The 19,924-nt window shown below is 46.3% G+C and overlaps 1 protein-coding gene across 5 annotated transcripts in view; it reads left to right on the plus strand.

The window, feature by feature from the left end:
• Nucleotides 1-19,635, plus strand: part of LOC110078628 (semaphorin-3F) — a 32,438-nt gene extending 12,803 nt beyond the window's left edge. For 3 of the 5 annotated variants that reach the window (XM_020792995.3, XM_020792994.3, XM_072991409.2), the window contains exons 6-18: nucleotides 742-835; nucleotides 2,613-2,732; nucleotides 3,219-3,358; nucleotides 3,930-4,044; nucleotides 5,308-5,377; nucleotides 5,487-5,631; nucleotides 6,376-6,598; nucleotides 8,267-8,355; nucleotides 8,488-8,529; nucleotides 8,855-9,012; nucleotides 10,359-10,426; nucleotides 16,245-16,378; nucleotides 16,544-19,635. In XM_020792995.3, the coding sequence (XP_020648654.3) occupies nucleotides 742-835; nucleotides 2,613-2,732; nucleotides 3,219-3,358; nucleotides 3,930-4,044; nucleotides 5,308-5,377; nucleotides 5,487-5,631; nucleotides 6,376-6,598; nucleotides 8,267-8,355; nucleotides 8,488-8,529; nucleotides 8,855-9,012; nucleotides 10,359-10,426; nucleotides 16,245-16,378; nucleotides 16,544-17,008 (1,863 nt within the window). In that variant the 3' untranslated portion in view covers nucleotides 17,009-19,635. Of the gene's footprint in view, nucleotides 1-741; nucleotides 836-2,612; nucleotides 2,733-3,218; nucleotides 3,359-3,929; nucleotides 4,045-5,307; nucleotides 5,378-5,486; nucleotides 5,632-6,375; nucleotides 6,599-8,266; nucleotides 8,356-8,487; nucleotides 8,530-8,854; nucleotides 9,013-9,830; nucleotides 10,332-10,358; nucleotides 10,427-16,244; nucleotides 16,379-16,543 lie in introns of those variants that run through there. The other 2 variants (XM_072991408.2, XM_072991410.2) reach the window with 2 other exon arrangements.
• Nucleotides 19,636-19,924: the final 289 nt, after the last annotated feature.

Below are 19,924 nucleotides of genomic sequence, written 5' to 3' on the forward strand. Positions count from 1 at the left end.
AACCTCTCGGGTCCTCTGGTAGACATCGGAGGGCAGGACTAGAAAAGACGCCTCTCTTTGAAACTCCGCAGCACTCTTGCTCCTTTGTGCCCTCTAGTGGCCACTCAGTATAGACCAAGTTAGGCAACATACAGTACAGCCCAGGAACTCCACGCAGCCTCCTGGAGGCCCAAATATGGCTTGCCGTTCCTTCCAACAGCCCAGTTATCTTAAAAGTTTTGGGGGAAATGTTATTTGCCCCCAGGAAGTCCCCATTTGCCCTCCAGGTAGCATGGGGGAAAATTTTGCCATCCTTTGAGAATCCCACACACTCTTGCACATTTATTTTACTTTTTGCCACTAGACCTCACAAACCCGGATTCATATTTAAAATGTAGTAATTTTTAAACGGGGTGATTATTTAGGGGGGGGAGCTCTCCCAAGGTACAGGGAGAGGCATCTGTGGCTTTTGGATCTGCACATGTTGTCCACCTGTAGAAAAGTACTGTACGTAGGCAAGAGTGAGCTTGGTGTATCAAGTAGCCGGATTTGGTATGATGCAAGGTATTCTAAGGGGAAAGAAAAGGGGGAAGATATGCAAGCCGAGAAGCAGAATGGTGGTGGAACTCTCTTCTGTGTCTCCTCAATACCAGGTGTTGACTTCAGCCGGGACTTAGGGGACTTGAATTCAAGGTCGGTTTCCATTCTAGCCTTCATGCTCTCTCTCTTCCCCCCCCCCCCCGTTTCCCTGTTTCTTCAAAGGAATACCTTTTCCGCATGGTCCCTCGTTCCCTGGAGCCAGGAAAGGGGAAGTGCCCTTATGACCCACGGCAGCACAGCATGGCCGTCCTTGTCAGTAAGTGGCTGTGTGTAAGTGCAGGCAGGATGCCACCATCCTCTCACCAATAAAGTACAGTGCTTTTGCACATCCTGAGCTGTTCCGTGTTCACCGGCTTCCAAGTTTTAAGTTTTGGCTGACTTAAAAATAAACTGTAGGTAGGCATGACCCATCTTGCCTTTCACGATATATGTGGCCATATGCAGCCCCGTGGAGTTGGAGACCCTGTGAACTTGTGTTGTCTGTCTGGTCTTCTCATATTCAGTAGGTATAGCTGCATTAGGTGAAAAGATAAAAGAGCTGATTAGCCCTAAGGAGTTGATTGGTGGGGAACAAACAGCTGATAAGGATGTTGCAAGAGGAGCAGCTGCTTTATTACACCAAGGAGCCATAGCATACAGTGGTGCCTCGCTTGACGATTACCTCATTAGACGAGGAAATCGCTTGACAATTAGTTTTTTGCGATCGCTATTGCGGTTGCTTAAACGCTGACTGAATGGGCTTTTTTCGCTTAACGTTGATTGGTTCCCTGCTTCGGGAACTGATTTTTTGCTTAACGACGATAAAAAACAGCTGATCGCCGGGTTTCAAAATGGCCGCCCGCTGTGCAAAATGGTTCCCCGCTGTGCTTTAGGATGGATTCCTCACATTACAGACACCAGAAAATGGCTGCCCCTATGGAGGATTTTCACTGCACACTCAGGTATTTCTCCCATTGGAACACATTGAAACGGTTTTCAATGCATTTCAATGGGATTTTTACTTTCGCTTGACGACAATTTCGCTTAACAGCGATTTGAACAGAACGAATTATCCTCGTCAAGTGAGGCACCACTATAGTTGTAGATCACATGCTTTGGATGGAAGAAGTCCTGTGTTCCACTGCTGACATCTCCAGGGTAAAAAGTTTTGGATAGCTGAGTTGAAGAGACTTCTATCTTACACCCTGCAGAGCTGCTCACGGTGAGGATAGATGAGGCTGGGCAATAGTTCTGGACAGTCTCAGATGGAAGAACACAAGAAAAACCATGGTGCTGCTGCTGCTGTTCTCAGACCAATCTGAGTCACTGTTCTGTGGTCCGTCCTTTCAGTGGCTGACCAGATGCTTCTGGGATGCGTCCGAGCGTGTCTTGTAGGCAAGAGCACCTGGCTACTAGCGGAATCCAGCAACTTGTATCAGAGCTTAGAACTAGCCAGTTGCTTTTTGAATAACAATATATATAGTAGTTGCAAAGTTCCATTTTTAGGTGTGATGAATAACATCTGTTAACACCAAAGTCCCCCCTAAAATGTTATTTTAAAGATATGTTTGGAGACATTTTGACTGTTTAAAAATGTTATGGCCCATCTTATCCATTGTACTTTTTCTTACATATTCTGTACTTTTAGTTGCAATATCAGACATGGCCACTAGAGAGAACCAGAGAGTATTTCCTTGTATTTTTCTGACCTGACTGATGGAATGTGTTAATGTGTGAAAAAAACAAATCATGAATCCTTCAGTTTATTCATGAGTGATAGGAACAGTAATAATGATAACCTGAATACAGAGAAGCAATGAGGAGCACAAATTCCTTTTTAAAAAGTAACATTGAGAGTTCTTACCTATATACAGCAGCATACTGTATACCACTGTGTACTACTGGAGGTCTAGTAGCCATAAAAAAATCCAGAAGTGTTCCATACTAACAACTCCTGGTCCCTCAGAATGGTATTGGAACTATATACACCTGTGTGTCCATGTTTATGTTCAATTGATATCCTGTGTGTTCTTTCTTTTTCCCACCCTCCTTAGATAACACACTGTATGCGGGAGTGCATGTGGATTTCATGGGTACTGACGCCGCCCTGTTCCGTACCATGGGGCCTCGCCCGGCTGTGCGCACGGAGCAACATGATTCCCGCTGGCTTTATGGTAGCAGTTTGAGCATCAACTAGAGAACGCTGAAAGGGAGGACAAGTAGAGAGCACAAAGAGTAGGCAGAGTGTTGGACGGACACAGGGGACAGACTGACAGAACATTGGAACAAAATGGGTGGAATGCAGAACCAGGAGGAAGCTTCTGACCCACATATATAAAGAATGGGTTGAAAACATGGGTGCCTTACTGTGATCTGAGTTGAGTGCAACCACACTCATAGGTGGTGGCATGCTTATTTCATGTTACACTTCTGCCTCTTCTCCAGTTCCTGCATCAAAACATATAACTATTCCAAAGGATAGACTGGGGGAGGGGCTGCATGAATACGACACACTTGAGGGTGATATTATCTCGTATTTTTAACTGGGTATGTGGCGGATCACCTGCCCACGAGGTCACGCCCACTGCTGGCTAGAAGTGTTTGCGGACGTCACCTAATGGCCAAAGACAGTAAAATCCTCTTTTCCTCCCTTGCTCCAGACCCTGTTTTCCTCCAAGCCCACATCATTCCCGACAGCTCCGACCACAACGATGACAAACTGTACTTCTTTTTCCGGGAGAAAGCCCTTGAGGGTGCCGTGGGGCCTGCTGTGCTCGCTCGGGTGGGACGGGTTTGCTTGGTGAGCAGTGCGTGGACTGGGGCTGACACCCGGACAGGTCTTTTGCTTGAAGCAGGGGCTGAGAAGGATGTGGAGGTTTTGGGGGGGTTCCCTCTGAGGGGTGTCTGCTTGTCTCTTGTGTGGGCAACAGCTGTAATTATTTCTCTTGCCACTGGCTGCCAAGCTAGAGTCGGAGGCCCTGAAGGATCTCCGGTTAATGGGTTGGGAAAGTTCCTTTTTTGGGGGAAAACAATGTCTGGAACCACCAGCGCCCCAGCCGCCATAGACAGGGACCATGCTGACTGGGGATCTCTGGAAGTCTGTGGACTGAACCCAGAGCTCCTCAGTTCTCAGTTTGTTTTCTGTTGCTGCTCTTTTCCTGCAGCTCAAACTTCCTTGCAATATCTTCTCTCCTCCCCCCCATCACCCCTCAAATGATCTCATTAAATATTACGTTTCCTCTTCCCCGTCCACATGCTGGGGATATAGGCAGGAACGCATGGCTCTGTCGGGGTGTGTGTGCGCGTGGGGGATCCAGTGGATGCTTGGGGCTGTTAGGAGCATCTTTCCTTTCCCTTCCCCCCCCCCCCAGAATGACGATGGGGGACAGCGCTCGCTGGTGAACAAGTGGACAACGTTTCTCAAAGCTCGCCTGGTTTGCTCTGTGCTTGGAGATGATGGCGTGGAGACCTTCTTTGATGAACTCCGTGAGCATCCTTTTTTGGTAGAGGGACTTGGTTTGGGAGAGCAAGAATAAACGGGGTGTTAGTGATTGCATTCGTGATGGACAGAGAAGCAGGGCAGGCTCATCCATTGGACAATGTGAGCAAGTGGGGAAGGGAGCCACTAGGCCTGCCCTGGCAGTCCTACACTGGTTTGGTTCCCTGAAGGCATGTAATGGATGTTCTCCTGCTTGCCTGTGTTACTGAGCTGCCAGTGGGCTCTGCTCCTGAACAGGGAATGAGAAAGGGGTGGGTGACCTTCTTGCACTCGGCCTCTGGCCACAGTATGTTTGAGGCTGAGGCTGGTGATGAGGGTTGATGTTTCAATGCTGGAGGGGAACTCATGGTTTAGTAAGATTGGGGGGGGGGGGGAAAGAGAAACAGAACTCTGTCTGGACAGAGAAAGTTTTAGAAGAGTTTTAGCCATCTGTGCAAAGCCTATCGATCTAAAACAAAAGAAAAAAATTAAGACAAAAGTGTTGCGGCACCTTAAAAGCTAACTATTATATTTTAATGTGAGCTTTTGTGGACTTTCTCACCCCCCACTTTGCCAGACACGTGAGGTGGGAAACATTCATGCTGGACTGCAAAACATTCATGGTAATCCCTGTTTTCCACCTTAATACGTCTGACAAAGTGGGCTAAGAAAGCCCACGAAAGCTTACATATATAATAGTATAATAGTTTGTCTTCAAGGTACCACAATGCTGTTGTCTTTTAAAATTATTATTATTTCTTCTTTTCCTTAGAGGAAGTTGTAGCACAAATTATTTAACACTGGGACCAATGAAGACATGTACCAGAGAAGGGCCAACTGACAGGGTTCTTTCCTCATGAGCTCCGCATGGAGTTCTCTCACTAAAACAGGTTGAGGCAGCAGCGCCTAGAATTCCTCCAAGCAGAGGCACTGTGCTGCTGCTGCTGCTGGTGGTGGTGCTGTTTCTGGGAGAGCTGTAATTCCAAGAACTGACTTTCACTCAGCCCCTGTGAGAGTCTGCCCAAAGCATGTCTATGACCATTTCAGTGGGTGATAGTTTTGCATCTGGCCATTGGGTTGGGTTTCTGTAAAGAAACCAAAGTATTGCCGTGGTTGTTCTCCGTGATTGTCCCCTTCAAGTAAGCACAACACTGAAGCACCTAGGAGTGGGGAGAAGGCAGCTGAGGCAAGAGCGTGCTTTGAGGTTAGCTATAGGTGCAATGCCTCTCACAAGACACTCACCTTCTTTGTTCTCTCCCCCGCCCCACCAGGTGATGTTCTCTTACTGCCGACTCAGGATGAGAAGCATCCATTGGTTTATGGAGTTTTTTCCACCTTGGGGTGAGTGAGCACCAAGCGACTCTTTGGGTTGCAAGGCTTGGCCTGGGCAACCAGCTGCACAATTAAGCACCCCTTCCTCTTGTGTCTCCACCTCTCTTCCTTCCCCAAGGTCAGTCTTCCGCGGTTCAGCCGTCTGTGTTTACTCCATGGCCGACATACGCACAGTCTTCAATGGGCCCTTTGCCCACAAAGAGGGGCACAACTACCAGTGGGGCCCGTACACCGGACGCGTGCCTTACCCTCGCCCTGGAGCTGTGAGTCATCAAGACCTCCCGTTCCCCTGATGTCCCGGTTGGCCTTATGCCCAGAGTTCATTTCCTGATTCCATGTGTTCATTCTGTTGCCCTCGACTCCTGAATAATACTTCCTTATGTACAATTAGCGGTGCATCCCCTTTGCACTCCGGTTCAAGCAGATAAGCATAAAAAAACTACTCTTAATTCCTTCCCCCACCCCAGCTCCCTGAGTCTGGATGTAACTTGTTACAAATCAATATTCTATTGTAATATACTCTTTACTTTTTCTGGTAAGGAAAACATTGTTCTAGTAAGAAAAGGATAACTATAGTACGTTATAACTGCAATGTAATGAGGAGTGATATCACATCTTTTTAGTGTAACTATAATCTTTACAAGTTATATTAGAGAAGTGCAACCTCATGGATGGTGGAGAAGGAATGTAACTGGCTTCAGGTGCCATAATCTCATACACAATATTGCAGATGATGACGTGATGAGAGAAGAGCGTATTTGGTACTGCTGGCCTGCAACGTGTAGCATTCAGCTATAATTTTAATGTTACTCCTTCAATTACTTCTGAGAAGTGGGGAAATAAAGTTACTTTTAAAAAAAAGAACCATAATGATAACTAACTACTTGTTGGTCTCACGGAGCTGCTACAGTAAGAAAGTTTAACTTGTTAAAAGTAACCGTCTATGTAGTAGAGTCTCTCTCTCTCTCTCTCCTACTCTATCTCTACAGCTTGCCTTTCTCTTTTAGTGCCCGGGAGGGACTTTCACCCCAGGGCTTCGTTCCACGCGGGAGTTTTCGGATGACCTGGTGTCCTTTGTCCGCGCCCACCCATTGATGTACAATGCTGTTTATCCACTGCAACGCCGCCCCCTGCTGGTGAGGACCAATGTACCCTACAGCTTCACCACACTGGCTGTTGACCTGGTGGATGCCGTGGATGGGCGCTATGAGGTCCTCTTTCTTGGCACGGGTATGCCCAAGAAATGTGGGTTTGACTTTGCCGCTCTGGGAAGGAGCCAGCTGTGCAACTGGGTGCGAGTGTGTTCTGAGAAGCATTGCTAAGCCTTAGGTCCCAATACAAACAGACAAAACAATGTAAAATCCCAGCCCTTGACATCAAGCCGGGCCTCACTGATTGCTGCTGGAAAGGTGCTTCAGTATCACACGGAGTAATTTTCCACCTATGACCAAAGTGCTCTCTCTGGATAGAGAGGCCAGAATCCTGTGGCTATGTATGGAGGTGATTACAGAACTCACTGTATCCAATTGATGAGGGCCCTGGTGCATGGCCTGTCATGCGACTCACAAGGGTCCAGCACCATGCCAGTTAGCCATAGCAAGTTCTGCAGTCCCTCCCTTGACAGGACTCTGGATTATTAACACGTTCATTTGAACACCAAAAAATGTTATGTGTGGTCATGTCACCTCTGGCTTGTGGTCACCCTATGAATGAGGGACTTCCAAAATGTCTTGTCTTTAACAGTCCTGCCCAGCCCTTGGAAACGCAAAGCTGGAGCTTCCTCTATGCAGTCAATCCCTCTCTCCTGTTTGGCCTTCCTCTTTTCCTGCCGCCTTCAGCAACTGAGACCTATAGACCAAATTCAATGTCTGTAAGGCAGAGCTTGAACCTTGACTTCCCCCTGCCTGAGAAAGTCCAAAAATGTAGGTTTTCCAAGCTCTGCAAACAAAGGAAACATTATTGTTTGCTGGATGATTAAAACAATTGCAACTCAAAATATGACAGCCTTGAAAAATAGCGAGATCTTTGCCTGTCTCTTAGCAAGAGAGAAATCTCTATTCCAGGTGAGCTTTTCTGAACGGGAATTGCAAAAATGGGGAGCCACTCTTAAAAAGGGGGGGCTTCCCTCTCATTGTTGCCCCCCATATGCCTTCAAAGGGAGGGGGCTCTGTGGGAGGAACTAGTTTGAGGAATTCAACAGAAGAGCAGGTCGTTGTGGGGATGACTGTTTTCCTCAGGACTCAGCCCTCGAGGGCAGCCGTCCCACCTGTCGGGAGGAGTCACCCCAAGAGCTGCGCAGGCCCATCCTTGGGCCTTGGAGGGCTGCACGTTGCCCCTGCAGCTCCCTATGCCACTACCCAAGGGAGTGGGGTGGGGAGATCTTACGAATAACAGTTTTCTTCACTAAAAATTAGAGGCCAAGATTATACATTTAAATTCAAAAACAAGTGCCTGAGTAGGTCTAGGGTGCTGTGCAGAAGAAGGCCTGGCAAAATTAAGCCCCCACCTCACCTCCACCTCCTAGGGCACTGGAGAACTTCTGGGGCCATCGGGGGGGGGCGACTGATTTTTTCCTCAATTTGAGGCTGCAAGGTGCCTGCATTTGGGCTTGTGGGGTGGGGGTGGGGTACTGCATGTAGTTCACAGGCCTCACACTGTTCACCCATGCTGTGCATGGTGTCCCGTGTTGGGCACCATCGTCATGATGGGAAGAAGAGTAAGGGTTGTAAATCACCACACCTGGAAGACGGCAAGATCCAAAAAAAATTTTTTTGGCCTTGTTATCAAATCAAGGAAGACTGATGTAGTGCTCTGAAAAGAGGCCAATCTTTATGGTGCGTGCGTTCTGGGAAAGAAGAAGCACATGGTCTGGCTGACATCTGGTTCTTCTCCCTCCAGACCAGGGCACTGTCCAGAAGGTGATTGTGCTGCCCAAGGAGCCTGGGGTCTTGGAAGAACTCACCCTGGAGGAGGTGGAGGCGTTCAGGGTGAGTGAGCGAGCTGGGGCACCAGGATTCTCTCTCTCTCTCTCTCTCTCTCTGTTGTGGCTGTGCCAACCCTTTCATCTCTGCCATTCTCAAGCTTTGTTTTCCCCACCCTTTTTTTTTTTTGCCATATAGGTTCCAGCTCCAGTGAAGACCCTCTGGATATCTTCTAAACGGGTAGGTTTCCAGAATCTGGAAACATAGAGCTTTTCTTTTTGGACTACAACTCCCAGAATTCCCCAGTGACCATGGCCATGTGGATGGAGGATCCTGAGAACAGGTAGTCCAGGAAAGTGACTTTTCCGAGCACTGGTGGGACGTTAGCTTTCTGGCTGGTGGTCCCAGCATGAAAAATGGGGGTTCGCTGCCTGTGCAGGGGGAGCTGGGAACCAGGTGGCTTGGGTTCGGCTTGATGGCGGCCAAAAAGGCCCCAGGAGATGGGGAGAGTAATGAGAAAGCATGTAAGTTCCCTTGCATCGTTCTGCCCTCTTCCGTTGTGTAGCAACAGCTGTACGTCTCTTCCGATGTGGGGGTTTCCCAGCTGAGTCTGCATCGGTGCCGTGAATATGGGGAAGCCTGCGCTGACTGCTGCCTAGCCCGGGACCCCTATTGTGCTTGGGATGGGCAACGTTGCACCCGCTACAGCCACACGGCCAAAAGGTACAGGGGTCTAAGAGGACCACTGAAGTGAAACTGCTTAAGGCAGAGAGACGGAGCAACGGGGTAGCTAGAGAGTTGGCCTAGGAAAACCTGGGTTCAAATCATCATTTGGCAGTGAAACTCCCCGTGGGGCCCTGGGCCAGTCTCTCCTCCTCTCAGCTTATTTATTTATTTATTTATTTATTTATTTATTTATTTATTTATTTATTTATTTATTTATTTATTTATTTATTTATTTATTTATTAGATTTATACCCCGCTCCTCTAGACCATGTCTACAACTTGGCCCACCTCACAGGGTGGTGGTTGTGAGGAGAAGTGGAGAGGAGGAGGGGATCCATGTGCTCTATCCTGAGCTCACTGGAGAAAAGGTGCGGGATAGAAATTAAATGAATAAACAATTAAATCTCCTCAAGTGCACCTGACCCCCGTTTGGCTGGCCACCCATGAGAAGCAATGCAGGGGCAGAGGCTTTCCTGACCTCACAGCTTGGTTCTTATGGGCCATCAAGTCCCTTCCAACTGACAGTGGCCCTAAGTGTGGTTGCTGGGGGGTCTGTAACATGTTAAAGGCATGGTTTTCCAGTGCCACTTTCCATGTTCTTAACTTTCAGTGGCTTAGTGGGGATTTGAACCCAGGTCTCCTGTGTCCTAGTCTTGACATTCTGTCCACTATGTCACACTGGCTGTCAAGTTGCTTTTATAGAGGGCTTTCTCTTTCCCTTGTTCTTGTAGTCCTTGACCCCTGATAAGACTGAGAACAACTTAGTTCCAATGTACTGTATTAATAAACCAAAAGCTGCTTTTTTTGGACTTCAGCTTCCAAAATGGTGTCCAAAAACCCCTTGTTTGGAAAGCTCTTTGCTGAGGTAGCATTGTCCTAGGGAGTTTCCAGCATAAACATCAAGGAAAGAACGGGAGCCTCTGTCTGTCTGTCTATCTGCGGAAAGCAACCCCTGAAGAGACCGAAAGCAACTTAGTTCAAACACGTTAATAAACTAATTATAATAAATTAATAAACTGCCTTCAGAAGCTATGTTGTGAAGAGCCTGTCCTGTGCCCACTAAACGAATGCCTTATTCCTTCAAGTGGAGTGACCGTTGCTGGCGTTGGAAGTAAAACGCCTGCTGGCCATGGAATGGAGGAGGCAGCCATCTTGGCCTTTGCCTCAGAGAGCTTTGGCTGGGTCTAAACCCACTTCACAGATACATAATAAGATAAGCACTGATTGTTATGATGGTTGTGGTTCAGGGTTGTTCAAAAATATCCCCTGTCTTTCAAAGCAAGTCTGGGAAAGAATAGCAGGAAGGGAAATGGAGCCATTTTGATCTCTCCCTTCTCCCTCAGGAGGAGCCGTCGCCAGGATATCAAGCACGGTGACCCCCTGAGGCAGTGCAGAGGGTTCAATGCCAAAGGTAAGCCTCTCCACCATCATCCCAAGAATAAGGCCCAGTGTCTCCTCAGTCCAAAATGTTGTGTTTTCCCCTTTTCGTGAACGATGAAAGGAGTTGGCAGATCTCAGAAGAGGCGCCTGGAACCGGACGTTTCCCCTCGCCTGTCTCTGGGGGTTAGGAAGGCAGAGGCAAGTGTCGGTTTGTAGCACCACAAGAGGAAAGGTTATGCCAGCTCCTCAGATCAGGGACCCCGCCTGGGTCAGCCGCACTCTTTGAGGAAAAAACAGAGCCGTTGGCTGTGCAAGAGAGGTAGTGTAATAAAGGTTGCGAGAAAACCTCATGGGGTTTGGCTGCTACGACGCTCAGCTTCATCAAAGCCAACTCTGTTGCTGAAGGAAGAGTACACAGGAAGAGCTGAGTTGGATCAGACCAAAGACCTATTGAGGCTGTTCCCGCCATGGCTAGCCGGATGCATCTGAGAAACCCGCAAGCATGGCATGAGCGCCATAACACCCTCCTGTTTGCGTTCCCCAGCAACTGGTATACAGAGACAGACTGTCTCTGGAACTAGAGGGAATATATATCCATCATGAGTTGACCAGCAGCCACAGATCTCCCCATCTTCCATGAATTACTCTGATCCCTCTTTAAAGCTGTCCAAATTGGCAGCCAGTGTTGTTTTGTGATAGGGAATTCCATAGCTTAACTATGTGCTAAGTATGGGGACAGGACTGTAGATCATGTACTCTGTGGCCAAGTACATGAAGTCCACAGAGAAGACCCTGTATCTCTGGTTGGAAAAGATCTTAGACAGTAGGCAGCATATGGCTGTTCTCTGACTCTGGAGAGTTTCTGCCGGTCAGAGCATACAGTATTGGACTAGCTGGGAAAATAGTTTGACCTGCAGTTTCCCATGTTCCTAGGACAATTGGACAGTTCCAGCTGTCATCCCAGATAAGAAAAGAGGAGACACAGCTGCATTTGTATTGCCAAAGATAGGAACAGAGTGAGCAGGGTTTGGGGGCAGGGTTTGCTCAGGAAGAAGAGAGAGAAGGGACCATGATTCATAAAGAGAAGATTCTGGGAGTGGCAGTTCAAAAAAAAAAAACAAAAAACACCACTTTCCTCACCCCTGTGAAAGAAGGGGTTTGGGAGGGTAATAATAATGGGAAGTAGGGCTGTGCTCCCCAAAGAAAGATGGCAAGAAGGAACGGGTGCAAGCAATCTGATCCCACAAATGGGAAGTGTTATTTTGGCTTGTTCCAAACAGAAGCCAACAGTATGATTTGCTTTAATTGCAATGCATACCTATGACTAGCTCGAATTCTCCCACTGCCACAACACCATGCAGGCTCCTATAAAATGATGGGTAAGTCTTGCCACTAGGATTGGTGTAGAATTTAGTTTGGTTTGCATTAAGTGAAATGACCTAGTTGGCATTTCTTGGAATAAGGCACGGAATGGAGCTTCTGTGCTTCTCTGGATCTTGCAGTGCTGTTGTTTGTTGACTCAAAAACTGCATTCAGAAATGCATCTATAGTGGAGAATGTTGCAAAAAGAAATGTGAGTGTTTGGAGAAAATTGCATACAAAAATGCATATGTAAAATAACAATAATCATGATCATATTGTAAAAAAGGACAGTAGAACCCCCATATCCATGGGGGATTGTTTCCAAGCTCCCCCTGCAGGTGCTGGAAAACGTGGATTACTGTATATCAAACACTACATAGCATGGTCCCTGGCTCCCTCTAGTGGCTAGTTCTGTGATGATATGGTGGAAATTATTTCTCTAGTGAACACTATACAATCATAGCATGGACTCTAGCTCCCTCTCGTGGCCCATTCTGGTAACTTCATTGTTAGAAATACCGGTATATATTTCCAGAAATTTGTCTTCTAATATTTTTAATATTTTCACACCATGAATAAGTAAATCAGCAGATACTGATCCCACGGATATAGGGGCCCTACTGCATGTAACACAAAATATGTTATGTTAGCAAATGTAGTATATAAAAGGCACATATAAAGTAATGATGCATAAAAACTGTAAAAACACATATATCAATGTATTTAATCAGCCTCTTAGATAAATCTTTCTTGCCAGCTGCAAAGTCTCTCCTAAACCAGATGGATCAGAAAATGAGTTCCTTAGACTTTAGTGGTCTTGCTTACAGCTCAGTGGATCTGGGCCTAAACCTGACTTCCTTGTTGCTAACAGTACCTGCTTCTGGCCAAATATCTGAGCCATTTGCTTTCCAGATGGACCGGTCTGTGAATGAAACCATATCTGTGATTTGGAGGAAGACAGTGGGGTGCAAAGATGCTTCCCTGATTTGTGAGGTTTGTTTTTCTGTTAGGGCCAGCTTGCAGAACAAGATTTTATCCCTCTGTACCGGTTCCCAAAAGGGATTTGGCAGTGGCATAGGCCAAACTGTGAATATCTTTCCTAAGAGTGAGTGACAGCTAAGAGGATCAGGGAAAAGAATGCACTGCTCAACTTAATTTATGCTGCTTTGCATGTTAGCTGCAGGATGATGTCCCTTTTGCCCTTCTGCCAATTAGCATAGTTCCTTCTGGCAATAAGACTGCACCCATAGGAGCAAATGTTAGGCAAAAGATTCCCAGACAGAATCCTTTGTTTAAGAGTTAATTGGCAAAATTGTCCTACTTTGGCAGCTTGGTACCAGATCTCGGGATTCGTAGGTTTTAATCTTGGAGGCAGATCACCGGGTTCTTAAAGACCGAAGTTAGTGTTAGTGCTAGTACTGTTTGCCCTTCTCAGCAATGATGAAGGTCGGTTTCTGCCAACTGGCTGGGGAGTGAGGATTCCAGAGTGTTTGTTTTAGTAAGACCACATGCAAAAGTGGGCAGGTGTCCTCACATACTTTCAGTATTTGGGCAGAAGAGGATGTCACAGCAGGGTTAGCTCATGGGGCACATGCTCCACTTGCTCTTCCACACAATCATTTAAGGGATAAGAACCCCGTTTCTGCCTGTGGCCACCCAAGCAACCTGCCTTACTAGATTTTAATTTTGTTTCTGCCTGTAACAGTGAAGCTTTCATACACCCATCAAAGTACTGAGAGGCAGAATAGCTTCCCATGATGTCTACTTAGCTGCTGGAGCAGTTAGCATGGATCAGGCTCCACTTCATAACCCCAAGGAGGCAGGAATCCTTTGGATTTTCAACAGGAATTGGGTGGTGGCGCTTGTCCTCTAGTTGTCCTGCTGTGCTGTATCATGGATAATAGTTATAAAACCCCCACCATGATGTGATATAATTGGTAGTAATTTCCTCCCTCCCATGGCCACACACATACACAAAATGTGGAGAAGCTGGGTGTGGAAGACAGGCTTGCATACACTGGTATAAGTGGCTGATTTTGAAACGGCAGCAACTGGGCGTCAGAGTCCCTCTAGCTGTGTGCCAACAAGCGCTCCAACCCTCGGGCTGCCAAGTGGCTCCATGTCAGCAAAACCAGCTCTAGCAGCTTTCCCCTCCTGCCAGAAGTGGGGTTTTTGCAAAACTGATGAATCTTAATTCCTCGTTGAAGGACATCAGTGCAGGGACAGCTCACACCAATCAGTGTATTTTTTTTCACGAAAACCCACCTTCTCCCCATTACTACGAGAACAGCTTAGAGAGGAGTGGGATTGCAGATAATGTCAGAATTATCCCTCTTAATAAAAAGACCCGATGCTCGGGCTTCTGTGAGTCTGGCCTCCACTGCCCTGTGGACTCGATGAGGACCCTGACGAAATGGGACACCAATTGTAGTCCATTAAGAAAGGCCTGATGAATACGAAAACAGGCAGCTTCTCGTTGTTGTTGTGTTCTTATTGGGTTTGTTGTCACTGACACTTGAGCTTCTGTCCTCTCATCCTTGGTCTCAAATACAGATGCATCACATTTCTGATTTTCATATGTTAGGCAAAATAAGTGTTTGCCGTTGACGATAACTGTAATAGGTGTCGGAAAAGATGTTGCAGATTTTGAAAATGTAGAAAATATATGGCGGCACAGAATGGGATGGAGAAGACTTGAGAGTCGGACAGCTGGGCCAGTTCTAAGGAGCCAACCCTGCCTAACTAGTGAAAAGTGATCAAATCATGTTGCTCATAATTCCAGTGATCTGGGATGATGAATTTCTACAAGATTGGAAGATTTTGTTCTCTGCTCTTATTGTGTCATGAAATCCTTTCCTAAATCTTGATAAGAACAACCAACTGTGGTCCAAAATTCAGCATCAGTTCTTCCAGGATCTGTCTGGTATTTTTAGCTGTAGCAAGTCCAGTATACATTCTGCTGAGCAGGGTGATTTCCAGCATATTTACCATTTTCCTGGCAGTTTAACAGAACTTTCCACGGAAGACTGATAATGATAGATCTATTCTAGATCAGAAGGACGAGCTCATGTTGTTGTTTAATGATCCTTGGAAAGAAGCACTGGTGAGAATGTGGAGGGGGTGGTCAGAAAAGCTGGTTTCCCTGTTACAGTTCATAATGATGTAGTGCTTTTTAATGCAGCTCATCAGCTTTTTTTTAAAAAGCTTTAAATCGTTTTTTTTAAAAAACCCTACGGACTGCTTTCCTTAAAGGGGAACCTTGAGAAAGCAAAGCTGTGTGTCAGTGGTGGATTGGGCCCAAGCTAGAACTTGAAAAGGAGCAAAACAACCTACACACACACACATTCCTCATATTATCTCACATAATTCCCCTCTCTCACCACTGCACTCTGTCACTTGCACAACAAAGAGGCCTGGAAGCCAATGGGAGGTTATTCCTCCAAGCTTATAATTATTGCATGGAGGGAGCAGCTTGGTGGGAGGAGGTTAGTGCACGAAGAGCAAATAGGGTCAATTTGGTTTCTCCCTCTGGAACTGCTCCAGCTCGCTCAACAATACAATAAAGCTGGGGGAGAACCCTCCTATTCTCTCCCTCATGGGTATCATTTCCCAAGTACAGTACTCTTGCGGAAGGGGGAGTGGAGGAAGAGGCAGGGTGTGTCTGCATGTGGATCACTAGCTGCCTCCTCTCCTTTTTAGATCACAATACACCCACCTTTGCCCTGAGGGTGGGGAGCCTGTAGTTGAGTTGCCCATCCTGACCACTAGCTTTTCTGCTGTTAAAAAGCCTACCTGCTATGTGGGCAATCATTTTTCAGGAGGGGGACAAAGTCAGAGCTGCACTGGTTCATGCCACCCAAGCCACCTGAAGAAGGCTCCCATACTTGCACACTTTATTGGGAGTAAATGCCACTGACCTCAGTGGCACTTAATTTCTGGTGGGAAGAAGCACAGTGCAGAAGTTGGGTTGGAGAATCTGGAAGTTAGAGTAGCTTTTCCTAGCCAATTGACTTCTTAATGAGCTAGATTTCCTTATTTGGCAGGCACAAACAGTTGAACCTGTGAATGGCTTTGGACTCCCTTATTTTTTTTATTTCCCACTGTCTGTTTGCATATTGTTCTGGGTGTGCAGGTGTACCCCTTGATCTCCAACAGACTCAAGACTACACTTTCTGCTCCTCACTCATTGGGAATTTTCCACTTCATCTCCTTTTACTGTGGGACAATAATTAAGTACCCTACTCTGTGTTCTCTTAATTATTTCTTGGAGGAAAGGAAATGCTTAAGCTGAAAGTGAGAATTTACTTGTATGTTGTCATAGCCATGGTGTGATGACTACAGGATTCCTGACCTAAATACTTCTGTAGCAAAACCACTGTTCTCACCAAACTGTCAAATCTGCAGCGTTTACAGAAAATACAGCTGTGGATGCACAACACAAAGAATCCTGAGCTTTTCCTCTGACTCATTTTTTTTTTTTATCACAGTAGAGCAGCAATTACGCGAACAGATTCAGTATGGGCTAGAAGGAGGGAGCGTGTTTCTTGAGTGTGAACCAAAATCTCCTCATGCATCCATCAAGTGGCTTGTGCAAACCGATGATTCTGACAAGCGCAAAGTGGTAAGCCCCTCTTCCCGTCTGCCCTTGTCAATATTTGTTCTGTAGTGATAAGAAAAGCCTGGTTCCCTCTCAAAAAGGCAGCTAACAAATTGCTGCAAAATTATTTAGAGGACAATGGATTCTCTTGTTAGAACCATACTATCTCACTCTCTGTTCTGTTCTCAGTTGCCCCGGGATCGTGTCCTGCTGCGAACACCCCAGGGTGTACTTTTAGGCCCGGTGACACCTGCGGATGGTGGGCTGTACCAGTGTGTAGGCACAGAGAACCGATTCCGCCACACACTTCGCCGCCTTCGTTTGCACATACTTCCACGGGCTTTGCTTGAAGGGGCCATAAACCAGGAGGAGCCTCCTGCCCTTGGGATCTGCGAGAGCTACTTGCGGCAGCTCAGCAAAGGCCAGGACACACGGCGTGGTCGGAGTGGCCGTCAGTCTCATGCCTCACCGACCTTGTGGGACTCTGAACAACAGGCTGACTGGTCCAGAGTCATCCAGCAGTCTCTGAACTGGACCACGAGTCCTCCTCACTACTCCCACAGCAGCAGCAGCAGCAGCAGCCGGCGCCATCACCACCACCACCATCACCGCTCTAAGCCATGGACAGGCCACCGCTCCCCACCACGAAGCTGAGTGGAAGGGAAGGGAAGGGAAGGGGGGGCAGGGGAGAAAAGGCCACGACCTTTGGCATGAGAGAATGACATTCCAATGGACTCCTTCTAGGAGCTGAGTGGATTGAGAGATGGGGAAAACCTCTCCCCGCACCCTCGAGAGGGGACAACACTGTCGCTAACAGGGTGTGTTGTGCTGTGTGTCCAGGCTAATTCCAGGGTTTTGCAGGACCAGAGCTCACTGGCTCTTTCCAGAGATGTAAATATGACCAGTGCTGATTCCATGAGCTTTGGTTTTAGAATTTGTTTTTTACCGTGCTCATTCCCAACCCACCCCCACCATGCCAGGAAAATTGTGGTGGTGGTGTTTCCTTCAACATTAACCCCATTATTTTATTAACGCTCGGTTGCAGGAGCAGACTGCAGAGAATAAAAGTGCCAATTTATTTTCTAAACAAAATGGAAAAGGACCATGGTTAGTTTGTGACAGGAGAACATTTCCATGCACTGTTATCCTAGTATTATATAGTAAAAGCTGCAGGACATGATCCTGGTTTGGATCAAAGTCCTATTGAAAATGGTAGTGAAAAACAGTCAGTCCAGGTGTTATTAACGGACTCTAGTTCAGGCTAACTTGAATCGTGGCTATAACAAGAGACATTAAACTGAAGTCTTGCTTCAGTAGAAATAATGAGACTACCCCACCCCCTCTTTTAAGGGTGTGGGTAGGAAAATGAAAAGAAGGATGTGACTTTTTTTTTGGACTCCTCAGAATTCACCAGGCAGAATTCTTGGGAGTTCCAGCTTGCAAACCCATACCAACAGATACCTACATTTCATTCACCTGGAGAAGGGTCTAAGTCCAAAGATGCTTCACAGTAGTAGTAATCTTGCTGTCCTTAAACCTCTATAGAGGGCCCCTCCTAGACACCTATCACTCCCACAAAGTTATTGAGTACTTTTTTCTTTTGGTAAACTCACAACAGGAAGCAAGGCTGGAGCCAGGTTGTGCAGCCTTGGAACTAAGCCCTTCTCGAGAGGAGTAAAATAAAGGTGTCTGTGGGTGTACATATATGGGCTGAACTCTGGAAGTTGGGAATTGAAGAGAACCCCAAATGAGACCTCTCTATAAAGAAATATGGTCAAGGAGCTTTGTCAACAGAGTTATAGACTGGAACTTGTGACTGCAGTTCAGCTGGAGATGCACAGCACAATTACTGAAACTGGCCTGGTGGTTACAGTCATGACGTCTAAAGGTTGAGGCTACCTGTGGTAGAAAAATTTATTTCCCTTGCCTATTGAAAATGATACCTGCCTTTCCCGTCATCCAGTGCTGGCATAAAAAACATTCTGGCACCTGTAATTCCTTTTGTTGGCAGGCCCTGGTTTCCAACGTCTTTAAGAATTTGTGTTTTCCTGAGGCCACTGAAGCATAGGCTATCACCACAGCTTAAATGCATGAATTCCATATGTTGATCACAGTAGTAAAAAGGCTTCAGAAGCATATCAGAGAGGTGTGTACTACTTCACATTTGAATTGAAAAAATGGATAGCATCTGGAGAAGTTGGTCACTCCTTATCCACTCCTAGCAGCCATTGCTTTCTAAAAATGTTACACAGTACAAATATATACATACTATCATGCTCCTTTCTACTGTGAAAACTCTTGATTAGCTCCCACTGTTTTTTCCTGTTTTACTCCCAGTAACAGATGCCTGGGAAGACACCATCTATCCCTTACCATTGCAAGTGTTTTAACCTTTGGTAAGAATGGCCACATCAAGTATACAGTACAGTGGTGCCTCGCATAGCGATCACTCCATATAGCAATGAAATCGCTTTGCGATGGACTTTTTGCCATCGCAAGAGTCATCGCTTTGTGATGGCCCCTATGGGGAAATTTCGCTTTGCGATGATCGCAGGAAAGCGATCATCGCAAAGCCCTCATTTTCGGCCAGCTGATCGGCGGTTCCAAAATGGCCACCGGGTAAACAAAATGGCCGCCCGTTGTTTTGCCTCACTTTAGAGGCACCAAAAATGGCCGCCGTAATGGAGGATTTTTGCATAAGGTTAGTTTTTAAGCCCACGGGAACGCATTAAACGCGTTTTAATGCATTTCTATGGGCTTTTAAAAATCGCTTAGCAGCGATTTTTGCTGCACCGATTAACATCACTAAGCGAGGCACCACTGTACCTCCCAGCTCTGGGTCTGTGTGCGAGACAATATTCCAGAAGACAAGCATACAAGAATTTTTTAAAAATAATGAAAGCCACACTGATTATTTAGCAAGGTTTGTCCAAGCTAGGGTTCCTTTCTATAAGGCTTAATATTGCTTTCTACCAATATGCAGAGAGTGGACAACTACGGAAACAGCGCTGTTATTTCCTCAGCTATTTATAACTACTATTGGACTATCTTCTATTCCTCTGTGTAAAAAAAAAGAAGAGAGAGAGAGAGAGAGAGAGAGAGAGAGCAGGCAATGGTGTTGACATGTTGCTTGTTTTAGCCAAGAAGTCAACTATTTAATTTTAGAGTGGAGAGGTTCCAGCAGTTAGTGTTATGAAACCAGCTGTTCATTATTTTTAATTGCAAATCCTCTTTTGTCATCTCTATGCAATACAGTGTCCATGTTCTGATGGCAAGACTGACTAGATTCATAAGGTTCTTTTTGTCACGTTTCTGTTTTCATCTACTGGTCCTACTACTTTTCTGTCTGGTTTTCTGCTTCTGCTGTATTTAAAGACGTATTTGGTATTTGTTTTTATATCCTTAACAGTTTGCTTCTCAGATTTATCCTGTGTTTATCTGACTGGCTATGTGTGTTTGCATTTGGGCAGGACATCTGCTTTTCTAACTTTAATGATGTGGACTTTCCTACAAGAGGAAAGGAAATTTGGTATCAGACCTGTGTACACCCACATTTTACACAAGGTAAAG

Source organism: Pogona vitticeps, chromosome 2, assembly GCF_051106095.1.
Source record: "Pogona vitticeps strain Pit_001003342236 chromosome 2, PviZW2.1, whole genome shotgun sequence".
Classification (NCBI taxonomy): domain Eukaryota; kingdom Metazoa; phylum Chordata; class Lepidosauria; order Squamata; family Agamidae; genus Pogona; species Pogona vitticeps.